General features: G+C 33.5%; 1 protein-coding gene across 1 annotated transcript in view; it reads left to right on the top strand.

Annotated features, from left to right (window-relative positions):
• The window catches only part of LOC149806308 (laminin subunit alpha-2-like), a 339,640-nt gene that overhangs the window by 124,914 nt on the left and 194,759 nt on the right, over nt 1–19,967 (top strand). The window contains exons 20-23 of the mRNA XM_089951256.1: nt 846–952; nt 3,673–3,850; nt 6,396–6,505; nt 14,937–15,120. Of these exons, the coding sequence (XP_089807382.1) occupies nt 846–952; nt 3,673–3,850; nt 6,396–6,505; nt 14,937–15,120 (579 nt within the window). The remainder of the gene's footprint in view (nt 1–845; nt 953–3,672; nt 3,851–6,395; nt 6,506–14,936; nt 15,121–19,967) is intronic.

Raw genomic sequence — 19,967 nt, forward strand, 5'->3', positions numbered from 1 at the left:
TACATGATAGAATGGTTAACAACTATATTTATACATGATAGAATGATGTAACTATATTTACACATGATAAAATGGTTAACAACTATATTTATACATGATAGAATGGTTAACAACTATATTTATACATGATAGAATGATGTAACTATATTTACACATGATAAAATGGTTAACAACTATATTTATACATGATAGAATGGTATAACTATATTTATACATGATATAATGGTTAACAGCTATATTTATACATGATAGAATGGTTAACAACTATATTTATATATGATAGAATGGTTAACTATATGTATACATGTTAGAATGGTTAACTATATTTATACATGATAGAATGGTTAACAACTATTTCACAGAGAATTTTGCTGAATGAGATATCGTCTTGAAAAATTGAAATCACTCCAGAACTTAGCTTGTAACAACCAACATTTCTGCCTAACAAATGTGTACTTTGCACAAAAACATTTTGCATCATTTCTTGGAGCTATAACATAATTGTTTTATATTTAATGAGTTGTATGTATGACACTTAAGACATACAAAGACAAGTGTACAAAGCACACTTGCTAAATGGTACAAAATAAATTTTTCTAATTGTCGTATGTGAGTTATACATATGAATGGTTAAGTTTTAAAGCAGTCTCACAGCTGATTCATAGAATATTTAATAATTTGCTTTTTGTTACATCAATTGGTGTACATTGAATGATATGCATTTATCGATGGTGTGAAATGAATTCTTTTTGAAGGTTTGTTTGGATGTTAAATATGATAATGATTGATTAATTGCTTATTATCTTGTCCAATTTTTTGTTGTTAGTAATTCTATTTTCCTCCAGTGTGTGACTGTCATCCTGATGGCTCCCGCAGAATGATCTGTGATCGCAGCAATGGTCAATGTGAATGTAAAGAGCATTTTATTGGTCAGCGCTGTGACCGATGCCAGGTAAGGAATTTTCTGTCAAAATACAAATGTACTGTTTCCTATCATATCTCAAAATTTAACATAAGAATCATCAATTATTTTTCAGATAGCACATTCATTTCATCTTTTCCATTGAATTTGTTACAAGATATATAAGTTTTTCTCAACTGCAGAATATGTGATTGCCTTGTAAAGTGTCATATCTGTAAGAGGTAGTAATCCCTGTCAGAATTTTACATTATTCTTTTGCCCCGTACTATCTGTAGTCCTATCAATGTCTTTGAAAATTAAGAATATCAATAAAAATATCTTGGGTAATAAGTAAATATTTTCTTAAAAATTGTGTAAAATTGGAACATCAGTGCCTGTTAGTTATCTCCAGGCTGGGGCTTGTGAAAAATGGGATATGTCATACTTAAACCTAAACAAAGAACTTATCATAATAACCTTTTTTGTTATTAATAATTAATTACCATTGATATTAACTATGCTAATGAGACTTTCCTAACCGTGTGAACCTTACCTCCCTATTGCATACTACAGAAGATGTTTATATGGTATGAATGCATGCAGAAATTACTTTGTTTTTGGATATGCAAGTTGTTACTTGTTAATTGATAAAGTTTCTTTTATTTGTTTTATGTTTTATTTTTATTTTTGTTTGCCCAGTATGTATCCCTGTGTTAACTAACTGGTTGCTGCAGCTTTTTAATGATATTTGGTTCACAATGCACAGTGTTTGCTTAATACTAATGTATTCCAGGTTTTATGGATTGACAGAACATTTTAAAGAAAAGCTCTTTTGTACTGTCTGTTGCATGAAAATGACTGCATACATATATCCATAATAATCACAAAACACATATCATTAGTTTATTTTTGGCTTTGGTATTGGCTTTCATGTTGAAATGAATAGTGTATACATTTTAGTCTGGATTTGCATTGTCCAATAAATCAGTCTGGATTTGCATTGTCCAATGAATCAGTCTGGGTTTGTATTGTCCAATAAATCAGTCTGGATTTGCATTGTCCAATAAATCAGTCTGGATTTGCATTGTCCAATAAATCAGCCTGGATTTGCATTGTCCAATAAATCAGCCTCAAGAACTGTACTGATACTGATGGACAGTTTGGGTCTAATCTCACCTCTTCATAAAATCATGCATTTAATGCAGACAAACCTGTCTGCATCACATCAGTGTACATTTTGTATACTTCTATTATTTCTCATGGCTCATGAGTTTAGATCAGTTGAAGGAGCTTTTCACCAGAATATTTCTGGATCAGATCTTATATTTTATAACTTGTAAATCCATGTGGAATAATACAACCCTACCTCCTGTCACAATAATGAATTTGATGGCTACTATTCAATTCTTCTGTCAGATCTAGCAACCAGTCGAATGCAGCATCCCATCATTGGCTCATTTGAAAGTTTTGATTGCTTCATTATTTTAAATTACCTGCTCATTTAATGCAGGATTGGACAAAAGCAAAAAAAATGGTTGATATTATTTGTTGAGTTGTCACATGGCCCAAGCAACCAAAACTTTAAATTGAGTGATTGAGTGAAAGTTGCATCTGATTGGTTGCTGGAGCTGATGTGATGGCTGGATGTAGCCATGAAATTCAAAATGGTGACAAGCGGCATTGTTGTGTTCTTCAACATGGATTTACAAGTTGTCAACAAAGGATTTAATCTGGAAATAGTCTGCACATATTGCTAAAAGTCCTCTTCAACTGATCACAAATCAGGAGCCATGATAAATATCATTAAGTGTTACATATTAGGGACAGATTTGTTGCCATCTGTTGCATGATTTAATGAAGAGGTGAGATCAAACCCAAAGTATACATCAGTATCAGTACAGGAGTGGGGGAAGATTTATCAGACAAAGATTTTTGTACTAAACATTTTTTTACAGTTTAACACATGGTTTAGGAAAGAGAACTAATTTAATGTATTATTTATATTTCTTTCTCTGGGCTAAATGTACAAAAAACAACCAGACTATAGTACATACATATTGCTCAAAACTAAGTAAAAATATTTTTGAAAGCAAGAAATTAAATGTTACACTTTCAAGTAGCAATAGTCAAATTGTTACAATTTTCCTTCATATTTTCATTTCAGTTTTTAGTGGTTTATAGGCAGAATGTTTTTGCAATCTTGTATTACTGTACTTGAATGCATACTATTGATGGATCTTTCAATGTATTTCATTGCAACATTAGTCAGCCACATCAGTTTGCACAAAACATTGATAGACTTTTATTATTTTTAGAATTAGAATGTAGGTCATGACCTTATGTACTCACTTGTAGGTCATGACCTTATGTACTCACTTGTAGGTCATGACCTTATGTACTCACTTGTAGGTCATGACCTTATGTACTCACTTACAGGTCATGACCAATTGCAAACAACATAGCTCCTGATGCTGGTATATCATGGTCTATAATGTTTGTTTTACAGGTTACTCATAACAAACAGCACAGCTCCAGATCTGCCAGTGCATTATGCAGTAACAGATCTGGGTCTGTACAGTTTGCAGTTGGTCTTAACCTGTCAGCAAGTAAATATGGTAACATCAATTAATAATTTCTTCACTTTTCAGCTTGAATTCTCTTATTTTGCTGTTTGCACATTTTTTGTATTAATAGAGTGGATAGTTCACTAATTTGCAATATAATTTTTCCACTAATATAGACATTTTTGATCACATGCATTCATTTCCTAGGCAGGTTATGGCAATATAGAGCGCAGCTGTTTGCCTTGCAATTGTAGCAAAATAGGTTCACTGGATGTGCGATGTCACCCCATGTCGGGGCAGTGTGTCTGTCGCCCTGGAATTATGGGACTTACTTGTGACCGCTGTCAGAACGGTTACTATGGTTACTCACAGCGAGGCTGTCTGGGTGAGAAGTCTGTTATCATTTAGACTGATTCTTAAATACTTTATTGTGTATTCTTAAATACTTTATTGTGTAATTTTCGTCTTATACACATAACCATAAAGGAACTAGCATAATCTTGACTGGTTCAGATTTATTACCTTTACAGTGATCTTTTCAGTTAATATTTCAGTGTCAATCTTATCCATATATTTTTCATTGGCAAAAGTGGCACACCATTAGGCTTAAGGGTTTCGGACTTGAAAATTTTCTGTTTGCAATTTCATTTGTTTGGATATAAATTCTGATGAAGAACATCATAGACTAGTCATATTTTTGAGCAGCAATACATGTTTGGAGGCTGCAAGTATTTTCAGTAAATTTTATTTGCTTCAGAGTCTGTCGACCATTTACATGTATAGTTTGATAGTATATGTTTTCCCAAACTCATCTGATATAACTGCTATTATTGTGGTTTAAAAATTCTATGATGTTTTGGAGACCTTGCTGCTTTTGTTTGTTTTCATAAGCAAGACAAGTAGCAAAATTAAAGTAATGTCACATTTGTTGGACAGCATGGAAGAATTGAAATTTGGTTTTAGCTCACCAGGTTGTAAGTCCTAATGAACTTACGGTATGGTCCGTTGTTCATTGTGTGTCTATTCAGCTGCTGTTTACAATTCTCAAAAACTTCTTGACATTTCATATTTGTTCAGTTGATGGTGCTTCATTCAGCATGATTGTCATTACAAAAATTATAAAACCTTTAAATGAAGTCTTTATAAAAACAGCTCTGCAGAATTTGACCAAGTTTGGCAGAAAGAATTCAGAAATAAAGGGTTTTCAGATTTTTGCAAATGATGCTGATCTTTTCTCTGATGTGACTACCAGTGCTAAAAGTAGAAAAACCTTTAAATGACTTCACAGAAACCATGCAGCTTGATTTGACTGAGTTTGACATGCAGTATTCTGGCATGAAGGGCTATCAAATTTATACCATTGATGTTTATATGCCATCAGATATAGCCACCAATATCAAATATATAAAAATCCTTAAACTTCTCAATAACCACTGAGCAGGATTTTACCACATTTGACGGATCACATCCTGGCATTAAGGTCGTTCAGGTTGTTTTTTTTGCTTCACAGATAGTATAGATTTGCCATCAAATATGGCTACCATTACTAAAAATAGAAAACCATGTTAAAATATGCTGTAGAGAACATGGCCATATTTGTGATAAAGTATCCTGGCTTGAAGGCTTTTAAATTTTATTCAAAACATACCAGTCTACAAGCAAGTATGGCCAATGTTATTATCAATAGAAAAATCTTTAAAAACCTTTTCTACAGAACCTCTCAACAGAATTTGACCATGTTTTAGAATATCCAGGCATGAAGTCCTTTCAGATTTGTACAGACCACTCTGGTGGCCTAGTGGTTAGAGCATCTGCCTTGGAAGCGGGAGGTCGTGGGTTCGAACTGCGGCTGAGTCATACCAAAGTCGTACAAAAATGGTACTAACAGCTGCCTCGCTTGGTGTTAAGCATTCGGAGGTTAGTGTTAGGACTGGTCTGCCTGATGATAGGATAATGTGACTGGGTGGGTCATCATGCTACATGCAGCATGATGCCTCAGTGCTAGACATCACTATAAGCTGCCACACTGCAGACATCATAGCGAAATGACTGAATTTTTTTAAAGCTATGTTAAAAATCCTAATCACACGCACACACACAAATTTGTACAAATGATGCTGATTTGCCATCAAATAGGGCCACCGTTACAAAATATGGAAACACCTTCAAACAACTTCTCAGAAACTGCTGAATAGAATTCAAGCAAGTTTGATGGAAAGTATTTGGACCTGAAGGGCTTTCAGATTTTTTGTACAAATGATACCAATTAGCCCTCAGATATCACTTTTCTACAAATAGAGAAGCATTTAAATTATTTCTTCTCCAAACGTTACTCAACAGATTTTGACAAAATTTCAAAAAAAGCATTCTGTCAATATGGGTTTTCAGTTCAATACCAGAGAAGCTGATCATCTGTCAGATATGGCTGCTGTTATTAAAAACAGAATTTTTACTGACTGCCACTACTAAGTATTGAAAAACATTTTAATAACTATATCCCAAAAAATTGCTCAACAGAGTTTGACCAACTTCGACAGAATGCCTCCTGGCATAGATACCTTTTCAGTACGAGACAAATGATTTTGATGTGCCATCAAATAGGAAGATAAGTAAAATAGACCTTGAAATGGTTATTTCATGACATATGAAATGAACCGTATTTGAAGAAATTTCTACTGACACACATTTCTTGGCTAACTAGTCCTTTAGCTGTTAGGCAGATGTTGGCCAGAGGAGCAATCTCAGCTCCACTTAGGCCTCCTGACCATGTGCACACTAATACTAAAGAATACAAATAAATATGTTTTTGTCCTTGTGTTCACTAATACTAAAGAATACAAATAAATGTTTTTGATGGTTATAGATATATGCCTGGTATGATGCAATTAACTGTCTAGTTGATTTCATATTGTAATGTTTTTGTTTCTCAGATTGTCGATGCTATCCCCTTGGTGCAAATCGGACTAACCTATGTGATCAGCAGACAGGTGTCTGTAATTGCTTGCCCAATGTTACGGGCAGTATGTGTGATAGTTGCAAGGTTCGAAAATTAAGTCCACCCATCAGATTGAACTTTTATAAAGCTTTCTAAATAATCAAACTGCATATATACTTATAGCTAGCCACTAGTTACATGGGGCTTTTATTCCCCAATCTTTGCCTGTATCAGTCATTAGTTACTTTTATTCCCCAATCTCTGTCTATATCAGTTTCTTACATTTATAGAATTATCTCAGTCTTATCCCACTCACCATGCTTGTTTTCTTTGAATTAATTAAAGGTTTGCTGGATGATTTCCCTTTATCCAGTTACAACAAAGCAAGTCAGGACTGTGCTAAATCAAGAGGTGTTATGGTACCTCATTTTCTACGTGTCAGTTTTTTTCAGCATTCGATAACATGATACATGGTTACCCAAGTTTCTTTGTTATAATGATATTTCTTAAGGATATTAATCATGATGTGGGATTCAAGTCAATGATATTCAATTATTATGTACAGTATAAAAGATTATGATATTCAATTATTATGTACAGTATAAAAGATTATGATATTCAATTATTATGTACAGTATAAAAGATTATGATATTCAATTAGTATGTACAGTATAAAAGATTATGATATTCAATTATTATGTACAGTATAAAAGATTATGATATTCAATTAGTATGTACAGTATAAAAGATTATGATATTCAATTATTATGTACAGTATAAAAGATTATGATATTCAATTATTATGTACAGTATAAAAGATTATGATATTCAATTATTATGTACAGTATAAAAGATATGATATTCAATTATTATGTACAGTATAAAAGATATGATATTCAATTATTATGTACAGTATAAAAGATTATGATATTCAATTAGTATGTACAGTATAAAAGATTATGATATTCAATTATTATGTACAGTATAAAAGATTATGATATTCAATTAGTATGTACAGTATAAAAGATTATGATATTCAATTAGTATGTACAGTATAAAAGATTATGATATTCAATTATTATGTACAGTATAAAAGATTATGATATTCAATTAGTATGTACAGTATAAAAGATTATGATATTCAATTATTATGTACAGTATAAAAGATTATGATATTCAATTATTATGTACAGTATAAAAGATTATGATATTCAATTATTATGTACAGTATAAAAGATTATGATATTCAATTAGTATGTACAGTATAAAAGATTATGATATTCAATTATTATGTACAGTATAAAAGATTATGATATTCAATTAGTATGTACAGTATAAAAGATTATGATATTCAATTATTATGTACAGTATAAAAGATTATGATATTCAATTAGTATGTACAGTATAAAAGATTATGATATTCAATTATTATGTACAGTATAAAAGATTATGATATTCAATTAGTATGTACAGTATAAAAGATTATGATATTTAATTATTATGTACAGTATAAAAGATTATCAGGATTGTTGTAAATCTGGACTGATAGAATGTCCCATCAAATCTAAACATTGTTGTTAAAAACATTTCCGTCATTCAAGTCATTGTTCAGAGAAAACAAAATTATGTTAATTTTTTTAAAATTAATTTTGGATTTGACTGTGTACAGACAATAAAGTTATCAGACCTGAAAAATATCAGTGTGAACTACAATACTCACTGACTAACTCATAGTGACATAAAATAGAAATGGGAACAACTTGTACGCTTATTTTGCCAATGCACATGATTGTTCCTATAGCTGAAATGTGTTTTTGAGTCATAAATAATACATTGTGAATGATTAATGATAACTAAGTTGCTATTGTTGTTGTTTTATGGTTTAATGCCATTTCTCAGCACAAGATAGGCTATATATGGCGGCTAGTATATCTTGATTAATTATTATTTTTATAAATAATCTGTAAAAAAATAATCAGGCACAAAAATTGCATGACTTATAGTATTATTTGTCCAGGCAACAGTCAAGAACACATTACATGTTTCTAAACCATGAGTCTATTATTCCTTGACAATAACTTTACAGATAAACTGTATGTTTTATATAGGATAGTTCACAGGTTTGTCAGGTTATTTAGTATGGAAAGGTTCATTCTTGTTGATCATTAGGTGTGGGAAGGTTCATTCTTGTTGATTATAAGGTTTGGGAAGGTTCAGTCCTGTTGATTATAAAGTTTGGGAAGGTTGTCTTGATTATTAGAACTTGGGAGGTTCAGTCTTGTTGACCATTAGGGTTTGGAAAGGTTCATTCTTGTTGATCATTAGGTTTGGGAAGGTTCATTCTTGTTGATCATTAGGTTTGGGAAGGTTCAATCTTGTTGATTATTGGGTTTGGGAAGGTTCAGTCATGTTGATCATTTGGTTTGGGAAGGTTCATTCTTGTTGATCATTAGGTTTGGGAAGGTTCAGTCTTGTTGATCATTTAGGTTTGGGAAGGTTCAGTCTTGTTGATCATTAGGTTTGGGAAGGTTCAGTCTTGTTGATTGTTAGGACTTGGGAAGGTTCAGTCTTGTTGATCATTACGTTTGGGAAGGTTCAGTCTTGTTGATTGTTAGGACTTGGGAAGTTTCAGTTTTGTTGATCATTAGGTTTGGGAAGGTTCAGTCTTGTTGATCATTAGGTTTGGGAAGGTTCAGTCTTGTTGATCATGTAGGTTTGGGAAGGTTCAGTCTTGTTGATCATTAGGTTTGGGAAGGTTCAGTTTTGTTGATCATTTAGGTTTGGCAAGGTTCAGTCTTTTTGATCATTTAGATTTGGGAAGGTTCAGTCTTGTTGATCATTTAGATTTGGGAAGGTTCAGTCTTGTTGATCATTAGGTTTGGGAAGGTTCAGTCTTGTTGATCATTTAGGTTTGGGAAGGTTCAGTCTTGTTGATCATTAGGTTTGGGAAGGTTCAGTCTTGTTGAATATGTTGTAAGTACCCATGTTACTCTTATATTTATAATTTTCTCTCTGATTAAAAAAATACCTTATGCTTTTATTTTTTCAAGATTTCAATATATAAAATATTCCTACATCATCCCCTTACAGTATGTAATCAGAATTCTTACTAAGGATGTAATTGCTTTTCCACTACATTTCATTTCCTGCTGTTTTTGCTTTTGTAGCTAGTGCACATAAAATCCAGTTCTGGAGTCTTACATAGTTTTTGCTAGTTGGCTTTTAGCAAGCATTGCAAATTTCTTTGCATTTATTTTACTTAAATAATTCTTTAAAATTGTTTGACTTTTTTGCCTATTCCCAGCTGTCCATGATAATGTTCTTGTTTACCACTTTGTTGAGTAAGAATGAATTTGCTATTTGTTATCATTATGTTAAAATTCTTTTAATACGTTCAGTTTTATCACAGAGAAGTTAACTCCCATGGCAAAATTTTTATGTCTGTTATTTTCACAATATCTCAAATCATAACCATTAATAATTTTAAAAGCTAAGATTTACATCAAAATTTATTGTAGTTCTAATTGATTAATTTATGCTATGTTATGGCTCTTTTAGTTCTAAAAGCTCAGTGTCACAATGGTTCAAGTGGTAGATAATCGCTTCTTTTTGATCCTGAATTAAGGCTCTTGTATGTTTTCTTTTTATGTCATTGTTTTATGGTACCCTTGAAAAACAGTTGTTTACATTGAAATTTGCCCATCACTCTACTCTATCATGAGACGCAGTGAATGTACTTCACTTTTAGTTCTGCTGGTCACAGACCAGAAGTGCTTATGGGATGGTCTGTTGTCCAATTTATGTCCATCATCCATCTGTCCATTTTATGTCTATCATAGATCTGTCCATTTTATGTCTATCATCGATCTGTCCATTTTATGTCCATCATCCATCTGTCCATTTTGTGTCCATCATCGATCTGTCCATTTTATGTCCATCATCCATCTGTTCATTTTATGTCCATTATCCATCTGTCCATTTTATGTCCATCATCCATCTGTCCATTTTATGTCCATCATCCATCTATTTTATGTCCATCATCGATCTGTCCATTTTATGTCCATCATCGATCTGTCCAATTTATGTCTATCATCCATCTGTCCATTAGTAGAAATTTGTTATCATTACTCCACCTAAATGACTTGGAGGATTACCATGAAACTCAACACATTCATCCACTGGTCTAGTTCACGGTTGGCAACCTATTTTACATATCTTGCCACTTGTTTCCAGATTAATTACAAAATGAATGAGCATGTGCGACCAGTAAGAGAGTAACACTGTTACAGTCAGGATTTTTGGCTGCCCTTTGCATGCCACACAAAACTTCTTGATGTGCCATCTTGGTCCAAAATGAAAATGGCGCTGATCTGATGTTGAATATCACCTCAAAGTGGCATTTTGAAAATATTGATATCTCTAATCCTCCTACTTGGATGTAAGTATCAACATGTCATTTTATTAAACAACTTCTTATTATGTCTAGTTAGTTTTAAATGAAAATGATGTCATTCAGACATTTCGTATTCATCTCACATTGGCCAGCTTGAACATCTTGTTGCTATTTCTCCTCAGTTAATGGTGATACCAGCATGGGGTTTTAGCTGAAAGACTTTTTATGATATCTCATTGTTCAAAAGTGAAATTAGTGCTGATGTTGCCACCACAAAGGCCATCTTGAAAATCATGCTGTCACTAGTTTTCTTAGATGACTGGTCCTATCAATAGTGTGCTTTCATCAAAAGACTTCTTATGAGGTCTAGCTTGTTCTAAATAGAAGTGGTGCCATTCTGATATCCAGTATAGCCATCATAATACCCATCTTGAAAATATTGTTATTATTGCTTTTCCAAAATAGAAAGTGATATCAGCATCGGATTTCCATCAGAACACTTCCTATGATGCCTTGCTGGTCCTCAATGAAAATGGTACCATTCTGGCATGCAGTATGTTCACCACAGCAGCTAATTTTGAAAATCTAGTTAATTGTAGAATATCAGAGATAGTTTCAATTCTCAGCATTTGAAAAGGAAGAAATGGTCTTATCTGGAATTCCTTGAAATTCTTTTCAGCAAGTAGAGCATCAGTCCTTTGGGAGACTCATGTTAGACTGGTACTATGTTCCAGTAGGGACTCTTGTTAGACTGGTACTATGTTCCAGTAGGCTTTCATGTTAGACTGGTACTCTGTTCCAGTAGGCTTTATTTTTTAGAGGAACTCCTGCAGTGGGAAACCAAAGGTGGATAGGATATGATTGCCACCTTGATGAGTGACCTATGAGTTTTACTGTCAAGGTTACTAATAAAAAGATCATACTTACAGTTCAGATACAATTGCCAGTTGTTTAGCTGTGTTGTTAAATAGGCAAGTTTTATTAGATTGATAAGTACTTGGAGAATTAATCACATTTGTATATGATATCACCCATCACTTATTCAAAATATGGTTTGCATTTTTGTTTAGATCTTTTTCAGTGTCAAGGTAAGTACTCTTGAACTGAGTTCCTTTAGGTTTTAAGGTAAGAAAAGGTGTGACAATCTACCTTTCTGGACTGTACATTTTATGCCAATATAAAATGTGTACTGATATTTTAACAATCTTAATTTTAGGGCTTCACATTATGAAAATGGCATAACACTAGCGTAATCAAGTTGTCCAGCTGTTAATGATTTTGTTTCCACAAGATAATTTTACTGGAAATAGTTTGTATTTCAACTAAATTATGGTTACGGTGAGGGTTTGGGCAGCCTTAAATTGATAAAACTTCAAACTTCCATAATGTCATTTACAGGAGTAATGCCCCTTGATTGTCCATCCTCCTCACTTCAGTTTTCACAGCGTAACTTTACCAAAGTTCGTTGAATTTCGACCAAATTTGAGATGGGGCTTTATTGTTGATGAGTCATTGAATGAGGTAAATTTTTGTTGGCATCCTTTGCAGGAGTTGTTCTCACTGAATATTTGTCCACCCAACTTGGGTTTTGTGGCCTAACATTATCGATACATTTTGGTTTTCTACCATAGTTGGTAATGACTTTATATTGATAACATATTGAATATGCTTGATTTCTAGTATTCCAGATTTTTTTTTACAGGCGTTGTGTCTCAGATTGCTTGTCTTCCTGATTTTGGTTTCTGTGGTGTTTACTTCATCAAGGATTGATGGTTGGAACCAGATAGTTTTTCACTGATGAGATCTTGAATGATTGGTTTAATTTCAAATTTGTTCCACATTGTTGTATTGAAGAATTATGGCCTCTGATTGCCACTTCTCTTTTGGTTTCCATTTTAACTTAGCAACAAGTATTAGACCTCAACCATATATATCATGCATCCTTAAATAAACCAGACCTTGATAGAACTCTATTTTATTTCAAGGAATTTTTCTGTCTCCTCAATGCTTGTTCTGATAACTTTGGTTTTGCAACACAAGTCCTTCACTTTAGGACTTGCTGAGCAACACAAGTCCTTCACTTTAGGACTTGCTGAGCTGTATGTTGTGAGTTCAGCCCTTTTTGATGTGCCTTTGCTAATATCTTAGCTAATTGAACTAATTAACTTAATTGTAGCATCCATTCACAGTAGCACTGGTGGCATGTCTTGTAAGCAAGCATTAATATGTTCTTGTATGTGAGCATGACAGTAGAGTCTGCCTTGGTGTCCATATGTGTATCTTTGAGTAAAGTCAGAGTTTTATGGATTCTGGTTAATATTAAAATGTTTTACTTTCTAGCTAAATAAAAGTGGGCTGGATAAATTTGGGATCTCATGTTTGTCCATTGTCTTGTCTGCTATTTGTTTGCCTTATCCTAATGTGTCAATGCATTTCAGATCACAGTTTTTTACTTCAGCTATAATCATGTCACAACAATGTTGTACAATTTAAGCATTGGTAAAATTGTATGAATGTGTCAGAAAAATGTTGTACAGTTTAAACATTGGTAAAATTGTATGAATGTGTCAAAACATTGTTTTCATCTGTTCTTGAGTCTGAATTTTCTGTCTAATAATTGTCTGAGTGTTGCAAAAGACAATCCAATTTATTTAACAATGTTACAGTATCCTACAAAATGCAATTAAAATTAATGGTAAATAATCTTGTTTATTTAACAGTGTTGTAGTATCCTACAAAATGCAGTTAAAATTAATGGTAAATAATCTTGTTTATTTAACAGTGTTGTAGTGCCCAACAAAATGCAATTAAAATTAATGGTAAATAATCCAGTTTATTTAACAATGTTACAGTATCCTAGATGATCCAACTAAAGTTACTGCTAAATAATCCAATTTATTTAACAGTGTTATAGTAACCTAAAAGATCAAATTAAAGTTAATGGTAAATAATTTGATTTAGTGTTGTAGTATCCTACAAGATCCAATTAAAGATAATAGTAAATAATCCAATTTATTTAACAGTGTGATATTATCTTACAAGATCCAGTTAAAGTTAATGGTAAATAATCCAATTTATTTAACAGTGTGATAGTATCCTACAAGATCCAATTAAAGATAATGGTAAATAATCTTGTTTATTTAACAGTGTGATAGTATCTTACAAGATCCAATTAAAGTTAATGGTAAACATTATGCTATGGTAGCCTAGGATCTTTGATATTTATAGTTTGGTTCGACTTATAAGTGAGTATATATGGTAAGTGTCCTTCGGGCTAAAATGGTTTCTTAGACTAAAATCAGAAGACAATAGGTACTCAGAACTACAGATACTGGCGTTGTTTATTATTTGAAACTTTGTAACTATGGAAACAGTTTCATGCTGATAAATCATTAGTATTTATTCTATGCAGTCAGATTAATTACTGGATTTTCCAAGAAAAATAATTATGATAATTCACCATAATGAATTTAAAAAAAAAATTTTCTTCACTGTACTCAGAAGACATCAATACCAATATGGTTAAGAAACTGTATCTGCCATTTTGTTGCTTGCTTGATCTAGTGGTAGGCATGGCCATCTGTCACACAGGAGTACCCATTTCAAATCCTGCTACATGGCCTTCTGTCACACAGGAGTACCCATGTCAAATCCTGCTACATGGCCATCTGTCACACAGGAGTACCCATTTCAAATCCTGCTACATGCCTATTTAAGAGAACTAATACTGATATTTTCTGTGTGAATGTACACAAAATACATCAGAACATAAATAGAAAACAGCAGACATTATCTCACAGAACACTATAAGAAATCTGCTATTTCAATCTGCTTTGCATATTGTCTTAATACATTTGAACATAAATTAAAAAGAAAATTTGCTTGCTCAGAGTGAATATTGGATATATTTCATCTGGTGAGTTAAAAACTTGTGCATTTTCAACTACTTATGAAATATGTCTTATTAACCTAATCTGGGCAGATATCCTCTATTTCTTTACTTCATTAGCTAGGAGTTCTAAGGCACAGATGGTATTGAAATGTTTTTTCTGGTTCATTGTTTTCTGATAGAAACTGTAATATTAACCGTCATTTGTTCATGTAATGCCATTGCTTAAAAATACTTATGTTTTTCTCTTAAAGGCTGGTTATTATAGCTTGGAGCAAGGGGAGGGATGCAAGCCATGTCAGTGTAACCCGGTGGGGTCATATTTTGACCAGTGTGATGCCAGGACAGGACAATGCAGATGTCGCCCTGGGGTGACGGGTGTGACCTGCAATGAGTGTAAGCCTGGATATTATGGACTGTCAACCGAGGGATGTAAAGGTGAGGAGTGTGACATGAAACAAAGGAAGATGTTTCAGACACAATGAATGTCTGGATTTACCAAAGTTCAGTAGACATCTGATTTATCTGAAATCCTCAAGCGACACAGACAAACCAAAAACAAAGAAGATTAGATAAATGTAAGGTCAGATTTTAAATACACAAAAACTGCAATGTGGAGGGATATACATGTGAAAATGGTGCTGATCTGAAATCTAATATGGCCATCACATAGTGGCTGTCTTTACAAATCCAGTTATTGTTACTCCTAAATGGATGGTTGTATCACATTAGGTTTTCACTAGAAGACTTATTATTATGTCTAGTTGGTCTTAAATGGCAACAATCTGATTTGCAATACTGCTATCACAGCAGCCATCTTGAAAATCTTGGTTTTGCTACTCCTGAATGGAAAGTCATATCTTGAAAATATTGTTCTCATTACTCCTCTTCAGCTGGTTCTAAATGGTCCCACTTCAAAATCTTCTTGTCCCAACCCCAGCTGGTTCTAAATGGTCCCATTTCAAAATCTTCATGTCCCTACGCCAGCTGGTTCTAAATGGTCCCACTTCAAAATCTTTTTGTCCTTACCCCAGCTGGTTCTAAATGGTCCCACTTCAAAATCTTCTTGTCCTTACACCAGCTGTTTCTAAATTGTCCCACTTCAAAATGTTCTTGTCCTTACCCCAGCTGGTTCTAAATGGTCCCACTTCAAAATCTTCTTGTCCTTACCCCAGCTGGTTCTAAATGGTCCCACTTCAAAATCTTCTTGTCCTTACCCCAGCTGGTTCTAAATGGTCCCACTTCAAAATCTTCTTGTCCTTACACCAGCTGTTTCTAAATGGTCCCACTTCAAAATGTTCTTGTCCTTACCCCAGCTGGTTCTAAATGGTCCCACTTCAAAATCTTCTTGTCCTTACCCCAGCTGGTTCTAAATGGTCCCACTTCAAAATCTTCTTGTCCTTACCCCAGCTGGTTCTAAATGGTCCCACTTCAAAATATTCTTGTCCTTACACCAGCTGTTTCTAAATTGTCCCACTTCAAAATGTTCTTGTCCCTACCCCAGCTGGTTCTAAATGGTCCCACTTCAAAATGTTCTTGTCCCTACCCCAGCTGGTTCTAAGTGGTCCCACTTCAAAATCTTCTTGTCCCTACCCCAGCTGGTTCTAAATTGGTCCCACTTCAAAATGTTCTTGTCCTTTCCCCAGCTGGTTCTAAATGGTCCCACTTCAAAATGTTCTTGTCCCTACCCCAGCTGGTTCTAAGTGGTCCCACTTCAAAATCTTCTTGCCCCTACCCCAGCTGGTTCTAAATTGGTCCCACTTCAAAATGTTCTTGTCCTTTCCCCAGCTGGTTCTAAATGGTCCCACTTCAAAATCTTCTTGTCCCTACCCCAGCTGGTTCTAAATGGTCCCACTTCAAGATCTTCTTGTCCTTACCCCTGCTGGTTCTAAATGGTCCCACTTCAAAATCTTCTTGTCCTTACCCCAGCTGGTTCTAAATGGTCCCACTTCAAAATCTTCTTGTCCTTACCCCAGCTGGTTCTAAATGGTCCCACTTCAGAATCTTCTTGTCCCTACCACAGCTGGTTCTAAATGGTTCCACTTCAAAATCTTCTTGTCCCTACCCCAGAAGAGATGATCATTATGATATGGGGTTTTCACCAAACACTTCTAATAATGTCTTCTTTGTCCGAAATTAAACTGGTGCCAAATTTACATCCAATATATGCACCTCAACAACTAATAAAATGGTTGTTATCTTGAGGTCCTGGAAATTCTTTTTACCCAGTAGAACATCAGTCCCTTTGAGGATTCTTGTGGGTTTTTTACCCAGTAGAACATCAGTCCCTTTGAGGGTTCTTGTGGGTTTTTTAAAACTTTATTGAAGTAATGAAATATGAACTAAATACAAAAGCTGTGCAAACTTGTGTATGATCCTTACATTACCTCTTTTGAGAGACTACCTGTCTTGAGAGACCATTCTTTGTTGGCAGGTGTGTTCTTTCAGGACAGGTTTACTGAATGCATATTGTCTATAATATATGCTGTGAAAAATTGTCAATAAATCAAAACTTGAATGAATGGTGAAATTGGAACAAAGTATTAGAATTAAATGCCAGAGGTATCCCAATCAATAAATGAAAACTTGAATGAATGGTGAAATTGGAACAGAGTATTAGAATTAAAAGCCAGAGATTTCCAATCAGTAAATAAAAACTTGAATGAATGGTGAAATTGGAACAGAGTATTAGAATTAAATGCCAGAGATTCCCAATCAATAAATGAAAACTTGAATGAATGGTGAAATTGGAACAGAGTGTTAGAATTGAAAGCCCGAGATTTCCAATCAGTAAATGAAAACTTGAATGAATGGTGAAATTGGAACAGAGTATTGGAATTAAGAGCCCGAGATTTCCAATCAGTAAATGAAACTTGAATGAATGGTGAAAATTGGAACAGAGTATTGGAATTAAAAGCCAGAGATTTCCAATCAATAAATAAAAACTTGAATGAATGGTGAAATTGGAACAGAGTATTAAATTAAAAGCCCGAGATTTCCAATTAACAAATGAAAACTTGAACGACTGATGAAATTGGAACAGAGTGTTAGAATTAAAAGCCCGAAATTTCCAATCAGTAAATGAAAACTTGAATGAATGGTGAAATTGGAACAGAGTATTAGAATTAAAAGCCAGAGATTTCCAATCAGTAAATAAAAACTTGAATGAATGGTGAAATTGGAACAGAGTATTAGAATTAAATGCCAGAGATTCCCAATCAATAAATGTAAACTTGAATGAATGGTGAAATTGGAACAGAGTGTTAGAATTGAAAGCCCGAGATTTCCAATCAGTAAATGAAAACTTGAATGAATGGTGAAATTGGAACAGAGTATTGGAATTAAGAGCCCGAGATTTCCAATCAGTAAATGAAACTTGAATGAATGGTGAAAATTGGAACAGAGTATTGGAATTAAAAGCCAGAGATTTCCAATCAATAAATAAAAACTTGAATGAATGGTGAAATTGGAACAGAGTATTAAATTAAAAGCCCGAGATTTCCAATTAACAAATGAAAACTTGAACGACTGATGAAATTGGAACAGAGTGTTAGAATTAAAAGCCCGAAATTTCCAATCAGTAAATGAAAACTTGAATGAATGGTGAAATTGGAACAGAGTATTAGAATTAAAAGCCAGAGATTTCCAATCAATAAATGAAAACTTCAATGAATAGTGAAATTGGAACAGAGTATTAGAATTAAAAGCCAGAGATTTCCAATCAATAAATGTAAACTTGAATGAATGGTGAAATTGGAACAGAGTATTAGAAATAAAAGCCAGTGATTTCCAATCATTTAACTGCAATGGTCCTGATCTCATCTCTCTGATAAAAATAATTTTGTATTGCTATTTTAAAATGGGTCTATGATAACATTTGACTTGATGTTGTTTACTCATATAAGATGTACATTGTACTTTTCTTGACAGCTAATACATAGTATTGTGTGGAAGCAATGATTTTGACCCAGTGGTTAGCAAATGGTGAAACTGTAGGGATACTTTTTCAGGGTCATTGGTGGCAGCATTGTACAAAATTCAGATTTTGTTCATACTACTTTGGTAGAAGCTAGACATAGTGATCATTGTTATCAAATGGCAGTATTGTCCATGACTATGAATACAAACTGAAGAAAAATGAAGACTCTTGTTTATTAAAATTTTGTGTCCTTTGTTAAAATTCTGTTGTTATACATGTCTATATTATGTATAGTATTTCAATAAAAATAGTTTTAGTAAGGGCCATTTAGTACATTTTTAAAAATATATATTCTAACATTGTAGTTTGCACTTTTAGAGAAGAGTCATGCAAACCAGGTAGTGTGTATTATGTTGTTTCATTAGAGAAGAGTCATGCATACCAGGTAGTGTGTATTATGTTGTTTCATTAGGGAAGAGTCATGCATACCAGGTAGTGTGTATTGTGTAGTTTAAGCCCCTCGAGATTGTAACACCATATGGACATCCACTTGCCTCTTCCCATGATGGTTATTGTTCTTTTTTATTATGTAGTTTAAGCTCCTAGAGATTGTAACACCATACAGACATCTACTTTCCTCTCCCCATGTTGGTAATATGGTCAAAAATACATCTTTCTTCTTTCTTGATGAATATTTTTTCTTTTCCTTTTTGTACAATATTTAAATAACTGTAGATCTATCAAATGGGTAGTATCTATTTTTGTACTTGTCTCATAGATCTCTAATGTACCTTTTCTTAGGTTTTTCTCATTAGGTGAGTTTCTAATGGCATCATTCCCTTGAGTGCTCCCCCCTTGCAAGTTAAATCATACAATATTGTCAACAATGAAGACACTTTCATTGTTTGAGACAAAGAACTTAAAGCTAGAAATGCTGCTAAAATTACGTTGAAAGTCATTTAAAGTGCACCCATGTGCATCATAGCATGCTTTGCAAGCGATAAGAGGTAGCATTGTTCGGAAACCTTGAATTCATGTTGAAGTGAATGATTGACAGAAACAGTATATATTGCAGTCATTATAGGGTATAATACGTAAATTGATATTTGAATGTCTAGAGCAGGCAAACTGTGTCTTTAATGAAAGACTAGAAAAATGCAAAGAACAAATTGATGGATTTAGAGCTTAGTCAGTCTCTTACTTCATGTGGGGAAATGCTTTTCATGAAGTTATGGTCACTGCACAGGAGTATATCCAAAAATGGCATCTGAGTTAGCTTGAAAAATCTTAGTAAAAATGGAAAAATTGCATTCTCTATCTGTAATTATCCAGGCTTGTGATGTTTCCATGGAAACACAGATTCCTG

The sequence above is a fragment of the Sinohyriopsis cumingii genome, chromosome 1 (genome assembly GCF_028554795.1).
Source record: "Sinohyriopsis cumingii isolate HCF-2022 chromosome 1, ASM2855479v2, whole genome shotgun sequence".
NCBI classification, from domain to species: Eukaryota; Metazoa; Mollusca; class Bivalvia; order Unionida; family Unionidae; genus Sinohyriopsis; species Sinohyriopsis cumingii.